The sequence below is a fragment of the Durio zibethinus genome, chromosome 20, assembly GCF_047325235.1.
Source record: "Durio zibethinus cultivar Kanyao isolate XHJ-2024 chromosome 20, ASM4732523v1, whole genome shotgun sequence".
In the NCBI taxonomy this organism is placed as follows: Eukaryota; Viridiplantae; Streptophyta; class Magnoliopsida; order Malvales; family Malvaceae; genus Durio; species Durio zibethinus.
In genome coordinates this window covers 4,343,891-4,369,582 of record NC_143181.1, presented here as the reverse complement: position 1 = coordinate 4,369,582, position 25,692 = coordinate 4,343,891, and the positions used below count along the sequence as shown (strand labels likewise).

General features: G+C 29.8%; 2 protein-coding genes across 5 annotated transcripts; both read right to left on the bottom strand.

Annotated features, from left to right (window-relative positions):
* Positions 1 to 7,866: 7,866 nt before the first annotated feature.
* On the bottom strand, positions 7,867 to 9,668 carry LOC111314934 (homeobox-leucine zipper protein ATHB-16-like). The gene is made up of 3 exons (XM_022916556.2): positions 9,219 to 9,668; positions 8,610 to 8,983; positions 7,867 to 8,518 (listed from the first exon to the last, which is right to left on the bottom strand). Exons 1-3 carry the CDS (start codon positions 9,283 to 9,285, stop codon positions 8,117 to 8,119), a joined length of 843 nt encoding a protein of 280 aa, XP_022772291.1. The 5' UTR covers positions 9,286 to 9,668; the 3' UTR covers positions 7,867 to 8,116.
* A 6,357-nt stretch (positions 9,669 to 16,025) lies between these two features.
* Positions 16,026 to 23,719, bottom strand: LOC111315562 (uncharacterized). 4 transcript variants are annotated; one of them, XM_089749487.1, is made up of 16 exons: positions 23,564 to 23,719; positions 23,280 to 23,347; positions 22,724 to 22,817; positions 21,984 to 22,162; positions 21,556 to 21,606; positions 21,314 to 21,370; positions 20,860 to 20,980; positions 19,693 to 19,759; positions 19,534 to 19,575; positions 18,451 to 18,556; positions 18,228 to 18,338; positions 17,752 to 17,823; positions 17,558 to 17,659; positions 17,420 to 17,466; positions 17,241 to 17,331; positions 16,026 to 16,419 (listed from the first exon to the last, which is right to left on the bottom strand). In XM_089749487.1, exons 2-15 carry the CDS (start codon positions 23,295 to 23,297, stop codon positions 17,268 to 17,270), a joined length of 1,131 nt encoding a protein of 376 aa, XP_089605613.1. In that variant the 5' UTR covers positions 23,298 to 23,347; positions 23,564 to 23,719; the 3' UTR covers positions 16,026 to 16,419; positions 17,241 to 17,267. The 4 variants fall into 4 exon arrangements, with proteins under 4 accessions (XP_089605613.1, XP_022773124.1, XP_022773125.1 ...); XM_022917389.2 differs by having other exon boundaries at positions 17,304 to 17,331; positions 23,564 to 23,717; XM_022917390.2 differs by having other exon boundaries at positions 17,304 to 17,331; positions 23,280 to 23,341; positions 23,564 to 23,716.
* Positions 23,720 to 25,692: the final 1,973 nt, after the last annotated feature.

Below are 25,692 nucleotides of genomic sequence, written 5' to 3'. Positions count from 1 at the left end.
TGAAAGGAGTCGGTTGAGATTATATCATATCGAGGAACTAATAAGGACAGTAGTAATAACATGTCGAAAGCAGAATCCTCAAGCGATGTTGGTCTGCTGATATGGGACAAAGATTTTATTAGGACGCGGAAAGCCTGGTAGGAAGGTGATTCAAAGCGGGAGTCGGATGCTTTCCAGCCATTAAAGGTCCATACTACACCTGTAATGTTGTAATAAAGGCTTTACACTCTTCTTTACCTAAATTTCCATCTCTTTCAAAGTTTCCTGCAGTTGGGCCCGAAGAACATGCTTTCCCATTTCCTTCGCCAACCTGTTTAGTTTGATTTTAACATGACACATTGACTCTGTAATTAGAATAGTAAACCTACATATGTCGACCGTGTGTTCTAAAAGCGTAAACAACCCCTATGGCGTGTCATGTGTACCAAAGATTTTGTATGTCGGCCGCGTATACATAAAGTACATTCAGGAAGAACATACCTAAAACGAAAGGCATAAAAGCTCAAGTAGAACGAAATAAGAACTCTGATTATCTTGACTTTCTCTAAGCTTGACGCTAGCTGCATGCTAATTGCTAAACTATGAAATCATTGGATAGCCACCATAAACTAGAGAATCTGATGTAAGGCCACCTTGCAACTAATTCAGAAGAAACATATCTTTCGTCTTGTCGATCAAGGAAAAGAATCAAATTCACAACATGCCATCTCAAAAGGAGGAATTGAGAATTTTAGACTTTGGTGAGATCAAATGTTCAAGACAGTTATCTTATTGCTTATATGTCGAGATTTCCCTATCAGTAGGTATCAGCAATAACATGTTATATATTCATCTAAATGCTCTCCGATAGATTATGTTGAAATGTTGTACATTTATCTTAATAAAACAGATCTCCATATTACAGGCAGCGATTAACAGTTTCGAAACTATGCAGTTAGATGATGAAACGCAAGATTAAACAACTCGATCTTCTCACTTCATCTGATTATTTAGCTAATTCAGCGGCCTCGGATGTTTAGATTTCTCTCGGGCATTGAGATGTTAGGCAAAAAGCCTCAAATCAATTAAGCCAGCGAAAGTAAAATCAAACAATCAATCAATCACATAAGATACAGTAATTTAACTTTGTTCGATTCAATCGACCTACATTCATAGATGATAAAAAAGATACATTAGTTGTAGATAATTACAAACATACATCAAATCAAATTAACCACTCAACAATCAATATGCATTTATCCTCTTAACCTCCCTAGTCATATGAAGTATTCTTAACTTAAACAAACATATACTTATGTATAACAATGCACCATATCTATGTAGACCTTCTCACTTTCTTTTAGTCCACTAATAAATATTTAAACATATACATTCATAAGATATAAATCTCCAGTACTCCTATGGGGTGTCTATCTCATAAAATCTTATATCTTTCTTACATCTTTTTCTCACACTTAACTCTATAAAGACTCTATCTATTTATAAGCATACTAACTTGCTTATTAATAATTCATTTCCTCTTAAAATTCTTCTTTTGTAAGTTTTCTTGTATATCAAGCAGTATCTAATTAATCTCAAACAAATCATATATGGGATTTGAGTCACTATTCTTAACAATCTTCATCTTGACTCAAATTCTATCAAATATCTATTTTTATGCTAGACATGCTTAGCTTCATCTGCAATGGAAGTCTTACAATCTTTTTTTGTGTCTTCACACTTTATGCAAATCAATCTTCAAAACACGAACTTGAACTTCTTTCTTGAGTCGAGCTCTTCTAGATTTGCTTCTTTTTATGCCTCAATCTTTCAACTATTTCCACATCTTGAACCTTCAGCCATGATATCACTTGTTAGGCTAAAAGCCCTAATTTAATCATACCAATGGAAGCATAATCAAATAATCAATCAATTACACAAAAAATAATAATTTAATATGGTTCGATCCAATCAACCTACATTCATGGATAATAAAAAAAATCCATTAGTTGTATAGAATTATAAATATACATCAAATCAAATCAATCACTCAACAATCAATACCCTTAGACCCTCTCAATTTTTTGTAATCCTATAAAGTATTCTCAACCTAAATAAACATATATCTATATGTATCCATGTACCATATCTATTTGGACCATTTCACTCTCTTTTAGTCCACTTACAAATATTTAAATATATACCTATAAGATGTAAATCTCTATTTTCATGCTAGACATGCTTGGCTCCATCTGTAATGAAAGTCTCACAATCTTTTTTTGTGTGTCTTCACGCTTTATGCAAATCAATCTTCAAAACACGAACTTAAACTTCTTTCTTGATTCGAGCTCTTCTAGATTTGCCTCTTTTCATGCCTCAAACCTTCAACTATTCCCACGTCTTGAACCTTCAACTCTGATATCATTTGTTAGGCTAAAAGCCCTAATTTAATCATACCAATGGAAGCATAATCAAATAATCAATCAATTACACAAAAAACATCAATTTAATATGGTTCGATCTAATCAACCTATATTCATGGATAATAAAAAAGATCCATTAGTTGTATACAATTACAAATATATATCAAATTAAATCAATCACTTAACAATCAATACCCATAGACCTTATCAATTTTTTGTAGTCCTACAAAGTATTTTCAACCTAAGCAAACATATATCTATCTGTATCCATGTACCATATCTATTTGGATCATCTTGCACTCTTTTAGTCCACTTATAAATATTTAAATATATACCTATAATATGTAAATCTCTAGTACTCCTATGGGATATCTATCCATAAAATCCTACAACTGTCTTACATCTTTTTTGCATACCTAATTCTATAGAGACTTTATTTATTTATAAGTATACAAACTTGCCTATTAAAATTTTTTTTTCTTACAATTTTTTTCTGTAAGTTTTCTTGTCCATCAAGTAATATCTGATCAATCTTAAATAAATCACATATGATATTTGAGTCACTATTCTCAACATGAGATACATACAGTTTGAGCTGCAAAAACAAAAAGAACAACCTAGATCAACAATAAATGAAAAACGTTTTATCACATATGAGATTTGAGTCACTATTTTCCACATAAGATACATACGGTTTAAGCTACAAGAACAAAAATGACAACCTAGATCAACAATAAATGTAGAGCTCCAACTATTTGTAAACAAAATAAGGACATCAAGCCTAAGGTCTGATGTATGCAACTCTTCTTTCGGGACCTAAGAGTATGTCGTATCAATGGAGAATCCTAAGAATCCATTTTTTTTTTTTTCGGATTAGTCAAAAAATGACTCATTGGGATAGATGTAGTTAAATAATACTCCCTAGAATCGTATAAAAAGTTTTCTCATCATATGACTTTAGAAAAAAAATGATTAAAAGTTATGTCTATGAATGAAATTATAATATATGTTGTTAGAATGTAGTCATTTGTGGATCATTTTAATAAATGCAAGAATTCGTGGAATGGGGGTATTTTATTCAAATTCTAGATTTTTGACACCGATTAAACTAATCACACAATATTCACAATTTTTTTTTTATCTTTTTTTGTTCAATTCAAGATATAGTAACTGATTCCATAGATCTAGGTAGTTTCAGTTTATGACTCAAGTGTAGAGATCACCAAAAAATGCCTACTCAATGATTAAAAAAAACATGATTATTCAAAATAAGGCTCGTCTATGTAGTTATAGTTTATCACTCAAGTGTAGAGATCACCAAAAAAATGTCTATTCAGTGGTTAAAAAAAAACATGATTATTCAAAATAAGGCTCAGTATTGGACAAAATACATCCCTCTTTTAGGCACAATTAATGTGATACATAGGCTTCATTAAAAACCAAGATCCGAACTCCAAAATAATCAAATCAAAACCCCTAAAAGTGTAATTCTTTTATTGATATATATATATATATTACATCTGATAATTTTTATATTTATGTAGTATAAAATATTAAAATTTATTTATTGATTGCATATTACAATTCACGTCAATATGAAAATTTAAAATACATTTTTTTATTTTATTAAATTTATATATAATTATTGTTAAAATTTTAAATTGTGTTATTTTCGTATTTTATTTATGTTGTGCCACGTGTTTTAAATTATTAGATCTAATATATATATATATATATATATATGTGTGTGTGTGTATAAGGTTTGGTTCGGCAATTCATAACTATATTTATGCTTTTTAAAAGTGAATCCAAACTTACAATTCAAGAATCTACAGTTTTAAATTAAAACCACTATAGTAGAAAAGGAAAATAAGCAATTTCATTGGGCTGGCAATCTATCCACAATTATAGCAGTGACTTGCACATCGTATAGAATGCTCTATCCACAAATGGATACTGGATATAAAAAAAATGTAAGAAAGGAATAAAATTACCTTGAAGTCAGTCAAATCAGAAACTACATAGTCTGCCAACTTCTCGTGCATCAGAACAAATCCACCCGCAGTATACATTTCAGCTATACTCCAAACAGAAAGTAGAAGGAAGTTCACTGGTTCAAGGGTTTAGCAGATCAAAGAAGCAGAAACGAGCAGGGAAGGTTTTTCAGAGACTGATCCAGTAGGCCCAGGAAAATTTGGGCTGAAAGTTTTTGAGCTTAAAGAAAGCTAGGCTTTGAACCTAAGAAGCCCAAATTCTCTAGACTCATTATTAATTTCTAATTTTCAAAATAAAAGAAATGGTAGGATTCTATTTCTACCCCATTTTTTAGTACCCAAAACCACTTCCTTTTATATTTCAAACATTTACTAATTTAGTATTTATTATAAATTAAATTTTCATTTATTTTTAAAATTTTTTTAAATTAAAAATTATTAAAATATTACTATTTTAAAAAAATTTAAATTTTAATATATAATAAACTATTTTTCATTTTTTGTCAATGTAAATATATAAAACTAAAAAAAAGAAAGTTTTAACCAGTATGAGTACAATATTGATTAAGATGATAATTAAAAAATTGTACTTAATATATTATTTTTTAATTTTAAAAAATATACAGTAAATACAAAAAATTTTGTTAAAATAATTTTTTTACAAATAAAATTAATAAAAAATAATTTTAAAATTTAAATTTTATATCTAAATAATTTTTTAATAATAATTATATAAATCTACCGAAGTCAAACTAAAAATACCATCACGCTTAAAAACAAAAAGAAAACAGTGGTAGCACGCTATGCCGACAACGTCAACCATGCTACAGCCTGGTCTATCAAGGCTTTAATAATTTTTTTTTGATCAAATGATGTGGTAATCAACAAAGCAAGAGTCACATCATTTAATTGTTAAAAGAAAAGCATGCTTTTAAAGTACAAAAAATATCTATTTAAAATCCTACCACTACAAATTTTTTAAAGTGATGGGACACACGTGTACTCAAGATCAATTCGAAGCAGAAACCAACTATAAAATAACACTGCATATTTAACATACATTTTGCACCAAAAGCTTGAAGGAATTATATGAGTTTGTTTTGATTTGTCTAATATTAATTTTTAATTATAATTAAATTGTATTTAATTAGTTAGTAAATACTCGCATGTATGGTTGATTAATTTATGGTTAACTGTATTTAATTAGGGTTGTACTTTTTTGTATTCAAATCAAAATAAATAGTAAATAACTTTTTTTTATGTAGTAAATTTAATTTTATCATCTTAAATTTAGAATTTCGAATTAATTGCTAAGAAAGTGTTTACGTGAGACCATTTTGTAAATATTACAATAAACAAGAAAAATATTGCAGATTTGGACAATAATGCACTAGTACTAGTATTTAACTCTGTCGCTATCTCTCTTCTGTTCATCTCGTGTCAAATCGATTCTATCTGTCCTCCAACTCAAAGCATGAGGTATGAACAACAGTAGAACAAAACACAATCTGGTCAACAATGTACCAATGGTAGTTTGCTCAGATTAAAAGCGGACAGAACAGACAACACATTTCCTATCAAACTTTTCATTATCAATTTTACTTTTTTGGTATTTAAAAAATATAAAATTTTAATTTTGATCCTTCAAATTAAAATTTCAATACTATACTAATAAATCACACTGTTATTAATTTTATAATCATTTTTACCTATCAAAGAGAAAAAGCTCAAAGAATCTCACTAGACAGAAGATTTTTAGTTGTGGGGATGGCCAAAATGATGGCGAAGGAACCCTCAAATAAAAATTAAGCTACAGGCATTGCATATAGATAATTGATATTCCTCATAAACCGTACAGGCATTTGTTTGCCCATATCTTCTTCTACGATTTTCTTACTCCTAGAAAGAATATACTGAATGTATGTTATTTGTAGAGTAGAAGTAAAGTTTTTGATTTGAAATACTGTCATTGTACTCTTAACAAAAAGGCGTTTCATGCCATTTAACAAATATAAATGTAAAAAATGGAGTAATAATTAAGCTACAAGGTATATATAGGCTTATAATCAGGAACACTAAGTGCCGATCATAGTACCATTGGCTTGGGATTTGGGGGGGGGGGGGGGGTGAAGGAGTTGGTTGGTTCGAGGGATTGGCGCAAACGTCATGGAGCTAGATTCCATAGGGCATTTACAGTCATGACATTTGGGACCCATTTCTGACATGAGAGAGACCTGGAGGAGCCAAGAGTCACAGCAGCTTTTTGGTCTGTGTCTTTACCACCCTGAACTAGAAAAGAGGAAAGGGACGAGCGTTATCTCCTCCTCCACATGTTATAGTCTCCAGGGCTAAGCATGCCAGAGAGGTTCCACTCAACTGCAGCGTGAAAACTGCTTAGGCTTTTTAATAAGTTGATAATCATCAATTGCAGTGATGACTGCTTTCATATTTTGGTATTTTGTAGTTGAAACTCGAGAGAATTGCCATTCAATTTTGTTAGCTACAGGTCAGGATCTACCTTTTTTTTGCCAACCACATGGGCTAATGGGCGGTCATCAGAAAGAGGAAAAAGAAAAGTGAAAGGAAAGAGAAAAAAGATTGGACCAAAGACAAAGAGGTTTTTTGGTTGGCAGGGCATGCTTTCTTAAATGGAAAACTGCTTTGGCCAGTCATTTTGCATTTTACATTCAATCGCCTCCGGTTTTGAATTCAAACCGGTGATTGTCCAAATAGGATTGACAAGGGAGTGGATTAGCCATTAATTTTTTTAGATATTCGAAATTCGTTTAATATTTATAATATTTAAATTTATTTTAATATTTATTTAAATTTGATATCATTATTCAAATTTTAATTCATTTAAATAAATACTATTCCTTTGAATATCTAAATGCGTTAAAATATATATTTATTTTAATTTTTTATCAAAATATAAAATAAATAAAATTTAAATTTACTCTTAATTAATAATAAATAAATAAATAATTTTTAAGGTCCAAAATCTTCTATAAGCTTAAAATTATATATATTTTATATATAAAAACAGATAACAGATTTAAATATTTATTACTATTTATTAAATTTTAAATAAATTTAGATATCAAATATTTAAAATATGCTATCCTTGTTTGTTTTGAACTCATGGATAATAAATTTTTTATCTAAATCTATTAATTATTCATTTATAATTATCCAAATTTAACATAAACAAATCAAATAATGATGGATAACTACTTATTAATTATCCATTATCATCTTTAGTCAAAAAATGAAAAGAAAGGAACTGTGTGGTAGGACTCGGAGGGATGTATCCAGCATCCAATATGGACATTGGGCAAGCCAGCCTTGTGCTGCTGCTCTTTGAATTTTCTAACAGGGTCGTGCTGCTGCTCTTTGAATTTTCTAACAGGGTCCTCACTTCTCACCACAACCAATTCCCTGGATTAAACAGGCACTCTAAAGCACATGCATTTGAGAAAAGACTTCTGCTTGATATGAAATCCTCCACTTACATTCTAGTAGATTAACCACTTGGAACAATAATTTTTTCTATATATAAATAAATTTTACAGCAGTCATTTGCTGATTGCCACTGTTGAAGCATATACTGATTACCATTTTTTTTTCTTCTAAAACAGTAGAAGAACAAAAGTTTTAACGCTGTTTTATTCATTCTCCAAGAATTTTGAAAGCTTTATGGTTTTAGGGACTTCATTGTTTTTACTGTCCAGTAAAGTACCATTGAAGAGTTGGAGCTTGATCAACTGAGAAGAAATTGCAAGATTCCTCTGCAGTAAACATACATTGCTCTTCCACTTTCACTGACTGGGGGTGATACATATTACCCAGAATCATTCTTGAGTCAAATGGTTGAAACCATTGATGATTTGATGAATCTGAAGATGAAGAAGATCCATTAAACTGAAAAGAAGAAGAAGAAGAGGGTGATATCAATAACTGAGCATTGACATTGATTTCTTCTTTAACGATTCCATTGGAATTATCAGCATCGTCACAGAAATCATGGCCTTTGGTCTGCTGTGAAAATTTTGGAGAATCTTCTTTAACAGAGTGGCTGCTTTCTGAATTCTCTTCCTTGAGCTTAGCTTTTAGCTCTCTCAACTGCAATTCAGCATCCAAAATCACATTAACCTTCAAGAATTTTAACTTTTAATTACTGCAATCAAATGGGATTTTAACCGATAAACCATACCTCTGCTGTTAAAGTTTCGTTTTCTTGTTCAAGATTATTATAGTCGAGCTTAAGAGCATCATAACTGGCTTTAAGGATTGCATAGTCTTTTTCCAACTGCTTAGTTTTCCAACGGGCACGGCGATTTTGGTACCAAACAGCAACTTGCCTTGGCTGCAGGCCTAATTCTCCTGCTAATTTCACCTTTCTCTCAGGTTCTAGCTTGTTTTCCACCTCGAAATACTTTTCCAAGGCCTTAACCTGTTCTATAGACAATCGCCTTTTCTTCTCTGTAGCTTGACCAGCTTCTTCTAAGCTGTCTTCCTTCTCTAAACCATCCAACATAGCCTGGAATTCCCTGCTGTAAAATTGCTTGTTCTTTGAATTCTTCTCCTCTATATAATCAACAAATTTAACTCATTAACATGATCAGCTGCAGAAATATATACTGCAGAATTTTCTTTACTAAATTATTTGGTTACTGGGAAAATCAAGGTATACTAAGAAAAGGAAAATAAATATAGAATTTTTAAGTCTAACCCAACAAAAATGGGTTCTGAAGTAAAAAGAAGAAACGGATGTTTCTAAATTATGATGTAGACTGTAGAGTAATAATTGAATTTCCTGTACCTTTGGGTGGAGAGATGGAAATCAAAGCATCCTGATCCAGGGAACCTGAGGAACTGAGCCGCTTCATGATTTAACCAAAAGCAAGAACCTCAGCCGATCCTTTTTTCATATACTGTTTTCTGCTGCTGAAGGAGGGTTCAAACTTTCAAGCAGGTTTGCTGTTTTGCTCTCTCAGTTTGGAAAGGCCATCAATCCAAAGAATACTATATATCGTGCCATTAAAAGATGATAAGAATTGAAAAAGTGTTAATTTGTACAAAAGAAAGAGAGGTTTCTTTCTTTTAATGCTCCTCACTCCTTAGCTTCAAGTACTTGGAAGAAATTAAGAATGAAGCAAAGTCATTGGTCTGCCAAGAATTAGAGAATTAAAGGCAACAAGTTTCAAAATAAAAAGAAAACCCCTTTCTTATGAAAGTTCACTACAGCATTAAAAGACGGGGAAAGATCTCTGAAAGGATCCTGCTTCACTGGGAGCTGTTATATAAAGACTTTAAGCCTTTAACTGATGTGAACTGGTGAAGTTATTTGAAATTTGACATCTAGCTGTAATTTTTCAACTTTTTTTTCTAATAAAAATTGTCAAATTCACTTTTGTTATGGTCCGTTTTATCTATAATTGGCTATAAACTTATTTGATGAGCAATTATAATAAGATAATATAATAATTAATGAACTGAACTTGGTGAGTTTATTCATTTTCATATAGTTTTTCTTTTTGCTTTTTTTAACTATTTCTTGGCAAAAATAAGTTCAAGCACACTAATGAGATTAATCTTGTGCTCTTATTAGGGTTGTTGATATTTGCTATAAACAAAGGAAAATCTAAATTCAGTTGTTTGGTCTGATTTATTTTATTTAAATTAAAAAAAAATCGTTTTGGTTTGAAAATCAAGCCGAATTATTAAGTTTGGCTTCAATTTGATCTTCATTTTTGTAAAACAACAGCAAGTCAAACTAAAACCTTGAGCTCTCCTTGTCTTTACAATTTTTAAGAGCTTACCATTGTGACCAAGCCATATATCTATAGAAAATGTTGTCATTTGGCCACATCCAAAAAATGAATTAAATCATTGTGAGTATTTCTATTTTATCATATGATCCTTCTCGAGAAAAAAAAAATACAGTTTGATACAAAACTGCCTAACCCAAAATATGGAGGCAACACAGCTTTTTCCATCATTTCTATTTTGGATAATGATCTCAATATTGGTTTCAATATGCACTTGTCTCGTGTTAATCTTATAATAATCTCATTTTTTTTAAGCATGTGACATAATAATCATATAAACATCAACAATAAGGGATGGACCAATGGTGATAGGATCTATAGAAACACATCTACTTCAAGAAAAGAAGAGGATAAGGAAAATATATACTTTTAAGCTCTGTTTATTTTGCAGAAAATAATTTTTAAAAACTAATTTTTGAAAAATATTTATATTTTTTTAATTGAAAGAGATTTTTTATTGTTTGAATGAGTTAATGAAAAATATTTTCCTTTATTTGCTTTTTTTTGGAAAATATGTTTTTTAAATAATATTAATATAACTATTAAAATATTAAAAATTATTTATTATTAAAATATATTAAATGAATAATTATATTTTAATAATAATATTTAATATTAAAATATTATGTTAATATAAAAAATACTTAAAATAAAATTATTTATTATTCTTTATATTATTTGTTAACATATTATAATATTGTTTATTAATAACATTTATTAATATATTATATTAATAGTATATTATTTATGAATAATATATTATTTTATAAATATATTATTATAATATTTATTAATTAAATTAATAATATTTATTATATTATTTATTAATAATATATTATTTATTAATATATTGCAATATTATTTATTAATGCTAATATATTATTATAATATTTATTTATAAAAATATTTATGAATATAATATTATTTATTAATATATTATATTAATAGTATATTATTTATTCATATAATATTATTTATAAGTAAAATTATGTTAAAAATATTGATAAATAATTATATTCATAAATATTTTCTTTTTTTAAATTAGTATGATAATTTCTAAAAAGATAACCTCATTTTTTATTTATCAATAAATCATTTTTCATTGATTAATTAATTTTTTACGAAATAAATAATTAAAAATACAAAAATTATTTTTCACGCGAACGTTATTTATTAGTAATAATTTGGCTGATGACTTCTAATCTGAATTAATTTCCTTATTAATTGATTCTAAAGAGATTAGAGTCCTTAAGTTGGGCTCCCACCCTGAAACGTGTCAATGTCCCATTAGATATAGTTTCGGGAGTTTCCGCTGATATGCTGTACGGATGATACACCAATTTGCATGGCTTCTTTTTCTTTCTTTCCATAAAAAGAGTCCTGACCTTGGTGGCTTGTTCAAACATTGCGGCCTCATTTCATTGCTTTTGCTTGAACGTGTATTTGCACCTCCCTGGCCTACACCATGTTTGCACGATTGTTGTCTTTCTTGATTTGAGAAAACTGTTCTTCTTTTAATTTGTGAAAGATTTACTTTAATTGGAAGGTCATGATTTTTCATTTAGCTTGTAAGAAAAAACTTTCCATTGGGAAACTGTCGTGTTCTAACACAACTCCTCATAATTCCTAACAACTGCGTCGGATACTGTACTATTTTCCAACTTTTTTTCTATAAGTTAAAGGGTGTTAATCTTCTTTATTGATGAATGATGATCCATATCTCTTTAATTATGTGAGTCGATTTCAACATAAAAAACAAATTTCTGGAAATGCAGAACAGTGACATGGCACCAATGCAAGTTCTTTAGTCTTTATCCCTGCAACACTGATATTAGCCAATAACACCTAGCCAAAGCTCCCAAAAAATAAAAAGATGCATTATCACTTTATCAGTTGCTTGACCTGATCAAATTCAGTTCAAAAAAACACATAACAAAGCACTTTAGAATGGGAAAAGAAGATAACAAAAAAAGCTAATATAGTACTAAGATGCTATAGAAACTAATTTAAAGATGAGCAAAAGAAAATGATAATGGCAAAGCAATGCACTTTTAGCATCGGCTTCTCGACACTAGTCAATAACAGCTAATTGAGATTTTGATATCTGACAACTCTAAAAGACAAACACATTGATAATCCAACCTACAATTCATCTCACCGGTGCATCTCCACCACTCTTATCGGTCTTTTTACGCCTGATCATCAAGTCAATAAAAGTTGATCATTATACTCGTTAAGTCAGTACATACTTGATTATCATGTCAATCACTTAAAGAGATCGACACCCAGACCCCTTATTGCCACAAGTATGTCTCTATTCGAGTTGCTCGCCTGTTTGGAGCTCATTCCTTACATGAGTCGCTCGCCCTATTATCTCCATTAACGTCTCATTAGTTAATTATTTTACGATAAGTCAACTAGTTCGGGATCGTTGAAAGCCACTAACTCATAATTTAAGTGGATTTTCTCCAATTTCAAATGAACTTTCTATCAAATGTCAATTGTTGACATTTATTCACCAATTATGTCTCATATGTAAAATAAATGAGATCTAAGTACACTATTATGAACTTTCTTCCCTAAGCTTCCTCCATTGTTCTATGCAACTCTCCTTCCTTTTCTTAATCCTAACCTCCTACATCTTGGTGACTTCAACGTCGAAACGCACTCCAAAAATAAAATTTCCACTCCCTTTAACCGTACTTTTTTTTAAAATTACAAATTCACTTCACTTTCATCTCATCATCCAAGTGAGCTCCAGTTCACAATCCAAAATACCATCAACAAATCTATAAAGATTAAAGCTGAACAATTTAGTTAAAGACAGGACGTGGTGAATATATTTCTTAGGATCTAATTGATTCTTGGGATATCCAATTATAAGCCAAAAAAATAACTATAGGATAAAAAACTTTTTGTGAGTACATGTCACTTTATTTTAGCTTCAAGGGGATCATTGCAATGCCAAGATCTACGCAGTTGCAGTCCAAATCTCAATTGAAGATCACTCCACACCAATGTAGGAAGTATTTTCACATGGCTTTTGTAGGAACTTGTGATATCAGTACGTTTTGAAAGGGAGCTTGTTGAGTATTGGGTGGGATGTCAAGTCAAAAATGATGGCTAACAAACATCCTTGCATGTAACATCTATGATTTCTAATTCTAGAAGGAAAGTGATGAATGTTTCAGTTTCGTGTAGGTCACAAACCCCTTTAAAAAAAGGGCATTTTTGAGTCTAATGTAAAAAAGGGTAAGAAAGGATAAGCATAAGAATGAAGTAGAAATAAAAGAGTTAATAGGGATAAGGATTTGAAAAAAAGGGTTCTGGTCGGTAGGGTTACTGGCTTACTGCATTAGTTGGGTAGTGCAATTGTACGTAGGCAAGTAGAAAAAGAGAGAAGTAGGTTTAGGACGAGATTTCGGAACCCTCGAGTAGGGTTGATAATCTACCATGTATTTAATGGGTTTCCACTTGACTTGATAAAGTTTTTTTTAATCAAATTTTAAGTCAAATCAAATTAAATATTTTTAAAAAAAAATTATGGTTGGAATTTATACAAACGCATCTCAATCTTATATATATATATATTATTTATTTAATTTTATATTTATATATTTTTTATATTTATAAAATAATATTTTATATTAAATATAATATAAATAATATTTTAAATTAAAAACATTTATATCAAAAATTAATATTAAAATTTTTTAATATTTTATATTAAAAATTAATATTTTTATTATATATTAAATTAAAATTATTAATATTAAATAATATTTTAAATTTAAAAATTATTTTAAATATATATAAATCAAATCAAATTTAAATATAAAAAATAATATTTTTATATCAAATGGAGTCAAAATTTGAAACGAGCAAAAGCCCATCTCATTGCCGTCTATTCCCCGGAGGAAGAGGGAGAGCAACTTGACTTCGTGCTCTCCAAACTAATCATATGATATAATAATAGTATAGGGAGGTGTTTTTGGGGATTGAGACCTAAATTTGCTTTTGAAGTATTTTCAAAAACATGTGTATAATTACGTGGGAAAGTGTTGTGGACATCGCAGAGTTCACGCCTTTCCAAATGCAGATTTTACAAAGGTCTGAATAAAATGACATTTTCTTCTTTTCTCAAGTACTCTGCGTTACAACTGGAAAAGTTTCCTTATGGTATTTTTCTGTTGTATCTAAACTCTGAAATGCCATATTCTAGATCCCTTTTTTCACCCTGCTGTCTTATCATCAATGTGCATTTCAAAAAAGGATGGTGAAAGCTCACCTCAGCAGATCTTGCTCAATTTGTCCCAGTGAAACGTCAGAGAGCAACACAGGGTTACAGTTTTTGTAAAATCCTACAATTTCATTGTATATATAACTAAAACAATATTAGATTCGTTTTATATTTTTATATTTCACGACATCTTTTTCTGGTAGAAACAACTGCTACATTTTTTGAAGAAAGCTAACATTAAGATATAAATGATATATTAATACTTATAAATTATTTAAATTTTATTAAAATAAAATTTAAATTTCATTCGATTATTATCAAGTTAAATTTAAATTCGAACTTAAGTAATTCAATCATCGATTGAATCGAATTTAAATATTCTTATACTTAATTCAAATTATTCATTGAGCCTAATCAAATTTTTATATTTAAATATATTTTTATTATTTTAATAATAAATTTTTTTAAACTTGAATTCAAATTCGAATACAAATAATCAAACTTATTTTTATATGTTAATTAAACCTAATCAAGCAAACTTAAATAACTTGATTTTTATTTTGAGTCGATCTAAGTTAAAAAAATAAAATTCGATGAACTCAAACTTAAACTATATTGATTCAAATTCGATCGATTATACTCTTAACTGACACAAGTGATAAGAGATAAATATTTTGATGCATAAACATCGGATTTAAATCCTTTCATAATTTATCGTAGTAAATAATTTATAAATTCAAAAAATTTATAGACAAATACTTAATAAATTCATAAATTTTAATTTAATTAACTGTTTATTTTGATCATGAAAATAGAATAACCACTCTTGCTCCTAAATTATTATTTATTCAAAAAACAAAAAACCACAACTGCTACATTTTGGCAAGCAAACCATCCGTTGGATAGGTGAGGGTGAGAAAAGTGGAAAGAGTAAATTGAGCTCCACCATTTCATGGGTTTAATTGATAACTCTTGGTAACCTTATCTAACTTCAGATTAACATATGATTGTCTACCACATCAAGACAACCGAGCTGCATTATTGGGCAAAAATATAGTTAACATCAACTGCAAATGCCTAACAGGATAATCGGCCAAATCACCGCAATTTTCAACTCTAATTCGTTCGGTTATTGCAAAAATGTGAGATGAGAAACTCACTCACGCCACTCCATCTAGAGGTCGTATGGCTAAAGTAGTAGGCATGGTGCAAGGACGCAACCATGCGGAGTTATGAGCCCTGAAAAGAAACAGCGTAAGTTTCGGTCCCAGAAAAAGGAAAAGAGAGTATAAAAGCGACAACCACCAATCAGGGTAGGGGGCCACTAGCCAATGAACATTTTCGTCGGCTTTGTTTCTCCTCTAATAGGCCTGCACATCAATTCTTTTCATGCTTGACAATTAACTCGGGACACATTGCAGGGGAGGGAACATATTACCTCAATTTCCTCTCTGGATTCACCCTTTTCTCCCTCTCTTCTCACCTTTTTCTATCAATCAACAAACAAATCACTTTCCAGTTTCCACCGCTCTTTCCTTTTAATTCTAATAAAGAATAATTTCATTAATAAAAATAGTATAGATCATATTCAGTAGCCAGTTAACAAAATTTACTTTGAATGGTATAGCAAGTCGATTGACAAAAAGAAGGAAAGAGTAGAAAGGTACATAAAAAGGTGAAAATCCCCAGAGGGGTGAAATTCCTTGTGAGGCAGCATTTCGATCAGCTACAAAATTTATACTGCTCTACGTGTTACCTGTAAATTAGATTTCTTTGATCTCAATCTCAGAAGCCGATGCAAGTAAAAGGACACCTCATTAAAATACAATCTTCTATATTTAATTGTAACACTAATCTTGTGCTGAAGGAAAAGGAGCACAGCAGGAGGAGATATCAATTCCAGCAACCTCCATGGCATTGCAGACCCATTCAGGGATGTCTCCTTTAGGAAACTACAGGATGACAAATTATCATAAGGTCCAAGAGCCATTTAGTACTTCGTAAATATTTGTATAAATGACCACCTAATAGAATATCAAATTAATCTAATAAATAACCATTTAATGGAATATCAAATTAATCTAGTCTTCCTGCTTTTCTCTGTAAATATATGTTGGAAAGCTTCACATAGCAAGGGTGCTAGCAGTTTATAACGGAGAACCATAAAATTCTTGTCAATCAAGCAGCTAGGAGAAATCGAGACAACAAATGAATGATAAAAATTGCACAATCACCATCGAAGTGTCAAAACATGAACACAAGTACCTGCCTGGATACCAGCTATTTCCCTTGGAAACTGAAGTCCCAAGGCTTGAAACTACAATTTTTAAACTAGCAAAGCATACCATGTTAAAGAGAAATAAAATGACACCATGATAAAGGGGAAAAAGTTAATAAATATGATACTAAGCATTGAAATTTGAATAGTATAATGGTAAAAAAGATTGAAAACAAATTCGTTTTTCCTGCTGCTGTGTTATAGTGGACTAGCAAGATGGTAATTGCTATCAAGTCAAAAGAAGTTGGTGACATGCCAATTTATGTCTTGTACACTGGGTTATAATTTATAGATGCCATCATACTCAGATCAGCAATGAAGACAAGATATTATTTCATCACTTATAACTTTCAGAGGAACAAAAACCTCAAAATAATTTTAAATTTGATCCAACAGCTAACAAAAGAAGTAAGCACTAATGTTTTGGAAGAATGAAAGATTGAAGTAGATTAAACAACTAGACAAAATTAAAAGATGGAGGATGTGAAGCATAACTGGAAAACTCTTAACATTTTAGTAAAATCAATGGCAGGAGGAGAGAGAGAGAGAGATGCAAACCATTTTCTGCAAAAAGTTGCAGACAAACCTGCAAAAGAACATTAAGAACATTATATTAGCTTCTACCACATGAGAAATAAAATATGAAAGCCGGACAAAGCAAGAGGCAAACATACTCAGGAAACCTCCCCTGGACTATGGATGAGTGTAGATTTCTGCTAAGCTGCAATTGTAAAAGATTTACTCTCAATTACTTAAAAAAAAGAGTAAAAATGAAAGCAGAAAAGCTTAGAACATAGAAGCTTTAGTTGTACCTGCATCATGTAATATAAATTATGATATGACAAAAGCTGAGAACCCATAGCATCCTTCGTAACAAGAGAATGGATGTAGGCCCTCGTATAGTTCTTGCATACCTATACTTCGGTAAATAGAGTAATGCCAAGATATACCAAAAATGAAATTTATATATTAACAATGTTAAGCAAATGCGTCATTAAATGCATACCATACAAGCACATGCAGGATCAATAGGGCGAGTATCGTCAGACATTGCCCTGTTCTTGAGTTTCAGCAATCCCTGCAAAAAGTAATTGAATAATATCAGAACGCTAAATTTACAATTTAAATAAAAAAAATGGAGTGTAATTAACACCCTTTAGGATCACAATTCCTTTAGAACATGTGCCAGTAACTTGTTAACATTCATAATAGAAAGATCAATTCATAGGCAGGTAAACTTATAAGACCAAACTTTTAGCATGGCTATAGATGCAAATACAATGATGAATAGAACACATCAAGCACAATTCATATTAACACCTTCAACGAGAACAAACAAGTTATGCTAGAAGGCAAAGAGAAAGGATAGCCAACTTCTAGCTTAGTGCATGAACATCATTCATGTGTAAACCAAAGTACATGATACTACATGGTGAACAAGATTGAAAACATTAACTCTCAAAAACTTTCTAAACATATCACCTCTGGAACAAGGGCGGTGCCAAAACGAGCAGTTCGAGTAGGATAAACACAGTCATACATGTCAGCACCTAAGGCACTACAAACTACAATATCCAGTGGATACCCAACACCCTGAAATGTAGCAAGTACAAATATAATGATTTAGAGTAATCTAAATGGAGAAAAAAGGATATGTTCATCAGCATCTAAAGATGTAGATTACAATAATAAAACTCATTTGTACCATGACATATCGCGGTTTATCTTCAGGCAGTGCTGCAGTACACTGAGCAACAACACGCCAAAATGAATCTTTATCTTCGCCGCCTGCAAGACCACCAATAGCATAGCTGTCACACAAGTAAACTTAGTTAATTCAGCTTGTTGTTTACTGAATCTTTACACTGTTTAGCAAAAGGCTGGTTGTAAAGAAGATCTAATATTTATGAATGTTAACAACGGAAAGAGAGTTCAAAAAGAAACTGGCAGGTAAGTTGAGTGATTATAGGTGACTAAAAGCAATTAACCAGCAAAAATAAATCACAAAGAAACAACAAAGTACTGGCAGTCAAAATGGCAAGCAACTATTCTTTTATTACTTGCTTTGCAAATATACCATACAGGCTATCACAATAACAGGCAACTAGGTTATCCTATCTTTAACAGCATCTCTCTCAAGAATAATAATGCTAAGAACCAGAAAGATTTGGATATTGGAATTATAGGTCATGTTTAGTGCATAGGATGATGGATAGGATGGTATGATAATCATTCTATATTATGTTTGGTTTGTATCTAATTGAAAGGGATAAGATTATAAGAAGGATTATCATCCTTTTGGTATAAGACGATTCAATTCTTCCAAAGCGGAGAAGATTATTTTTAATCCATTCGATTAAACTTACATGTCTTATTATACCCTTAAAAATTACATCAATAATTTAAATTGTATAAACTTTGAGGAAGGATAATTTGACCAATAAATAAATTACCTTATCTTAATCCTTGCAACCATCAAACATAAGATATGATGACATTATTTAATTTAATCATATTCATAATACATCTTATCCTATCCTATCATAATCTTATGTAACAAGCATGACCATATTTTCTTAAATAATCAGTCATTTTAAGTGCTAATAGTAAAATCAACCTTTTATTTTCTAGTCCCAGAAATTGACTTAGATATTGAAATGCAATGAGGAAAATTCTATGGCAACTTGCTAAAGTCTGAAATGTCAAGATCTAATCATCTACCATTAAAGATCTTCATAGGAAACATAACATGATTAGGACACTATTCATTGATATAGAATGCACGTACCCAGGTAAATTTCGATCCACCAACCCTCTAACACATATATCCCTGATAAAAACAAGTATCAGAAAAGGGAAAAAAGTTATTAGAAGTACTATTAGTAATTGAAAGGGGAGTTAAACACCATAAAATAGCAAGGTTGCAAGATGAAGATCAGAAATTCACCTTAGTACTGGATCTAAACCACCTTGTACAATACCAAACAAGTTCTGTTCATGTGGTCTTTTGTGAGCTGTCCATAAGATCAAGGCAGCAAAAAAAGACCTAACTCAATCAGAAATGCCAAAATCAGGAGAATGACAATATGACTTAATAAAAAACCACTACTGAAGGACAGAATCTAATTAAGAAAAAGGGAACACCAGAAAAAGAGCTATAGTTAGGCTCCATTTGTTTGACAGAAAATAATTTCTGGAAAATGATTTCTGAAAAATATTTACATTTTTTTAATTGAAATAGATTTTCTGTTGTTTGGAAGAATTAATGAAAAATATTTTCCATTGTTGGTTATTTTCTAAAAAAATTGTTATTTTTTAAAATAATATTAATAATAACTATTAAATTATTGAAAATTATTAATATTAAAAAATAATTATATTTTAATAATAATATTTAATATTAAAATATTATATTAATATAAAAATACTTAAAATAAAACTATTTATTATTTTTATATTATTTATTAATAATATATTATTTATTAATAATATTTATTATATTATTTATTAAAATAATATTATTTATTAATATATTATAATATTATTTATTAATATATTATAATATAATATTATTTATAAGAAAAATTATGCTCAAAAGTATTGATAAATAATTTTACTCATAGACAGCTCTTTTCTGAAAAATGTCTTATATTTTTCAAATTTGTAAGAGAATTTCCAAAAAAAAGACCTCATTTTCCATTGACCAATAAGTTATTTTTCGTTTATTAGCTAGTTTTCTACCAAACAAACACTTGAAAATGTGAAAATCATTTTCTGCGAAACAAACGGAACCTAAATGAGTGATGGAAAACTGAGGGATCTCAAGTGCATAAGGTAAAAGCCGATATTTAATAAATTAAAGGACATTCAACAATAACACTATGTTACCATCGTATGATTATAATATGTTGTCCAAGCACCTTCAAAAAAGCTTTTAAAGTGCAAGTACCCAAGCCTGACATAAGATAATTGACTCCAAGAAGCTTGGGGACAATCATACAAGGCAAAATGCATTTTAAAACTTAAAACATGGATCAATTGAACGTTTTTCTACCAAATGGTCAATCTATCCATGCAAGAACCATGAGTGACATTCAGTCTTAAGCACATTTACCAGCTATGCATCTGTCTATCCAACGAAGGGTACGATACATGGCCTCCTCAATTCGTGGACCAGTAATAATAGTTCTTACCACATCATCAAGAGCCATTATGATATCTGCTCCAATTCTATTCTGTATAATTGTTGAGAGAATATAAAGTTAAAATGGAATATTCAAAATATATGAAGACAATAAGCAAGAAAATTTCAGAAATTTATCCTACGTCTCCTGGTAAAAAGAGCAGGAGATCAGGATAAAAAAGTTAAATAGGTTTTGCTAGATCTTTATGCTGCTGACCATCACAAACTAGTAAACATAGAAGTAAAACTGTCATAGACATCATTGACTAACAGTAAGAAATCTGAGTAAATTACACTATCAAGCATTTAGGGGGAAGAGAAAAATTTTTACCACAATAAATAATGTTACAAATATAACACAAGTAAGCTAAAGAAAAGCACCTACTTGGATTTGAATAGATTCCTCTGGTGTTAGGAGCATTGGCTTCCCATCGACTGGAGACTGAGTTAGAAACATGAGACTTGGTTACAAGTAAAACAGCACAAAAGCAAGAAAAGGATTAACAAGAACGAAGTATGCTTGCAGTTAATAGTTGAGCAGATTATTATACAACAACTCTTTCATTACACAGACTTCAGAAATTTCATGAACACCAAAGAAAAAATAAGAATAACGATAACATTTACCTGAAATGTTACACCCTTTTCAGTGATGTCAGCTAAATGCAGCAGTGATACCTATAAAGTGATCAGCAAGAAAGATTGTCAAATTCAATAGCATATATATATATATATATATTATATCACTAAAACCTAAGATTATTGCGGATGAAAATCTTTAAAGAATGTGATGAGCCAAAATGATACACAGTTGAGATCATGACTTAATAGCGCGTAGTAACAATATTATCATGACTTAGAGAAACGAAAACTAGCAAACATCATAGTTTCTAAGCTTCTTATTCATTTTTTAAGATGCAAGTGCACAGAAGCCACAGAAACTGTACATATGCATGCACATAACGACAAGTACATGAAAATTTTAACAAAGGATAAACAATACAATGAACCAAAAATTTACAGAAAGACAGCACTGTGTTAAATCATAAGAAGACCATTTGAAAGCCTCCGGAATCAGTCAGCATTGCTCTAGGCCAGTTCATAAATTTGTGAAGACCACCCAATTCATCAATAAGCTCAGATGTAGGGCGAAGTGCCAGGTGATATGTATTCCCAAGAATTATTTGACAACCAATCTCCTCAAGCTGGTTAGTTGTCAAACCTTTTATTGTACCTGCAACAAAGAGGACCAACTATGTCTTCCAGTCATAAAATTTAATACATCAAAGGCACACAATTCAGTGAGTTGATGCATGCTTGAAAGTGTGTGAACATACACTTGCAACTACTGTAACGCCAAATTATTTGTAGCAAACACATGAATGCCAGTCAAAGTTGTTTTAGACTTTTAAGAAAGCAGTAAATGCAATAGAGAGGTAAAGAATAGAGTGCAGAGCAATCGTATTCAAGGAATACTTTTCTCATCTATACTGAAAGGTAAAAACACAACCTTGTAATTGAACTATCCATGCTCAATGTACCTTATATGGAAAGCAATACTGGATACTAATAATCACAACTAATCATCAGTAGATTCAAGTAGTAACAGATTCATTGACATCTTACTGTTTAAGAGTAAGACATATGAATCTTCTTGGTTTTAAAGATTATAAGAATTTATAAGCTGACAACAATAACAAAGAATTATTAAGGACATTGACCTGAGAACTCCCAATTAATATGTTCTGAATATCCTAAATATGCTAAGGATGTGTATAATATTAAAACCTCCGACCTTGCGTTCCCACAGGCATAAACAGAGGGGTCTCGCATACAAAGTGAGGGAGTGTTAGATGAGCCGCCCGAGCACGATTAAACCTCCCTAGAACCTATCAAACCGAAAACCAAATTTCCACATTAACAAACATCCAAAGCTTGCATTGACGAAATCAGCAAACAAGTTTAAAATTAGAACCATCAAGATTTAGCATAATAAAATTATCACGTCCACTAATTAAAATATCCACATAATCCAAGAACACAAGCAATAACCAGTAAGAACAATCCATTACCGAAAAAAGAAACATAACATAGTCAGAAAATTACAACCTCGTACAGTGGAAAAAACTTCCATTAAAAGTAAAAACAGTTACTATAAATCAGCATTTTCGACCAGTACTCTTCCTTTAATCTTTTACCATTATTTGACGAACGGAAGACAAAATAATATAAAATCTAACACTGAGAGGAGCCAGCGTAAACTCCATTTGTTAATTTAAGATAATTTTGGCTAAAAAAAATTATATATAAAAAAGAAATAAAAAATGCAACACACAAATTTAAAGTCCAACCTCAAAACGAAGCGCCATCCAATAATTTTCTCCTCTATTCCTTTAGCTGTATATGGATGAGCCTGAAACTTGCATATTAATAAAAAAATATTAAAAAAGTTAATTCCAAATATAAAGGGAATATGTATTTGTACGTATGTATGTATGTATGTACGTGTATATATATTCACCGTGGCTATTAACTGTTACTCTTCAGTTTTGCGATCTCAAAAGAGAAAGATTAAAAAAAGATTACCGTGCTATGCCGCGTAAGAATACTGTAAAAAGAAAGAATTAAAACTTACGAGATGGAGGACGAAAAGAAGGACGCTAATCGAACATAGGCGAGAAAAATGCGATTGGCGGCGGATAAAATGCCCTAGTATGGGAAGAAATGAATTTCTCTTAAGTGGCGGTGGCAAGCGGTCTTTTCCTTTGTTTTTCTTTTTATTGACTTTGACTCCTGACTCCGATTTACACGGCACATCATGCGGAAGAATGAACTTACAACTCCAAGTTACAAGGGCCCTTTTTTGATGGACACGTGACACGTCAATAGATTGGTCATTTTCAATTGGGCTCAATATTTGTCATTTGGGCCTTGTAAGGTCCACAGAAGTAAACAGGCCGGTCAGAACTCAATGTTGTGAACTTGGCAGCTTGAGAATGCCGATTGGGTTTGTAGTTCAAAAAGTCCTTCAAATTATGTTTCCGCCCTTCATTCAAGTAAGGTACTATAGCAAAAAGAAAAGGCGGATAATATTTTATTTTGGACATTATAATATATTTTTTTTATTTGAGATTGTTAGTATTCTATAGTTATTTAAATTTTGATTCATTCAAAATTTAATCGGACTGAATCTTATAAAAAAATCAAACTCTTTCAAACTCATTTTTTTATTTATAAAATTTAAAATTAAAACTTTACTTAAAAAAAGTCAAATTTTTTGTCACTCAAATTAATATGCATTGATGAATATTATAATAATTGAATTTGAATTTATGACTATTCAAATTAAAATAAAAAAAATTTGAAGAAAATTTTGGTATAATATATGGAGGAATATTATCTCCTCAAATTTCTTTAAGTTGTTTATTACCCTTTTTAATAAAATTTAATTGTTTTTGATATAATATAAAAATATAATTTTTTTGGTATTTAAATTTATTAAATTCTAATTATTAAAATAAAAAATATAATATTTTATTAACAAATCATACATTAAATCAATTTTGCATATAAAATTATCAACAATTATTTAAATTCACTTTAAAATAAAATTATTTAATTTCCTATAAACATATTTAATTTGTTCCAACAACATGTTTGTTTTCACTTAGTTCAACATTATTTTCGCTTCACAAATTAATCATTAACTATACACACTTTGCTTTACATATCAATTATCATAAATCACAGTTACATTTTTTGTGAGTTAAGGTCCAAATTTTTATTTTCACCTAAAAATATATCGAGTCATTGGAAAGTGACATGTGGCAAAAGGTAACTTGGCAGGAGGAAGTGACATGGAATTCGATAAATCGATGCATCTTATTAAACGACAGAATAGTGATATATCAGCCACTAAATTTTCGTTTATAAATAAATTCATTTAAGTGACGTGGCATTTTCACGAAGAGATAAATGATGCGGTAATCATGTCAGCCGAGAAAAGAGAATAAATCTAATTAATCGAAGTAGGCAACATAGTTTTTTTTTTTAATATTTAAAACTAGCTTTTTTAATCCGCACAATATATGAAATTTTTATTAAAATTTTCATAATTTTAAATTTATTATAAATTATTTATTTGACATATAATTATATAGTTATAAATGTTAAGTTATAATTAAATAATAATTTATACATAATATATTATAAATGATATTATTCATCTAAAAAAAAGTATAAATTTTATAAATTTTCAATAATTATAAAATTTTTTTCTTTAATTAAAAAAATATTTTCTTCAATTTATTTGTTAAATACTAAAAATTTTGCTACCATTTTTTTCTTGTTTGATAAAAAGTCAAAAATTAATATTTAAATAATTAAAATTAATAATTATTTTTATCATAATGTCGATTTGGTGGTATATATATATATATATATATTTGATTGAATAATAAATCACAATTATTAATTTTGTTATAATCATTTACTTTTTATTAATTCTTATTTTTGACATACTTCAAATAATTATTACACAAATATATTAGGCTAATAATTATTTTTATATATATCAATAAAATAAAGTTATTTTTTAGATAAAAGGAAAACAATAATTCTTTATGTTATGCTTAAAATTTTATTTTAAATATTTTAAATTATTTTTAACATAATTAATAGTATTTTTTGTGAGTTAGATATACAGTGATCATCGTTCTTCTTATATCATCCATTGTAAATAAAAAAATTCAATAATAAAAAATA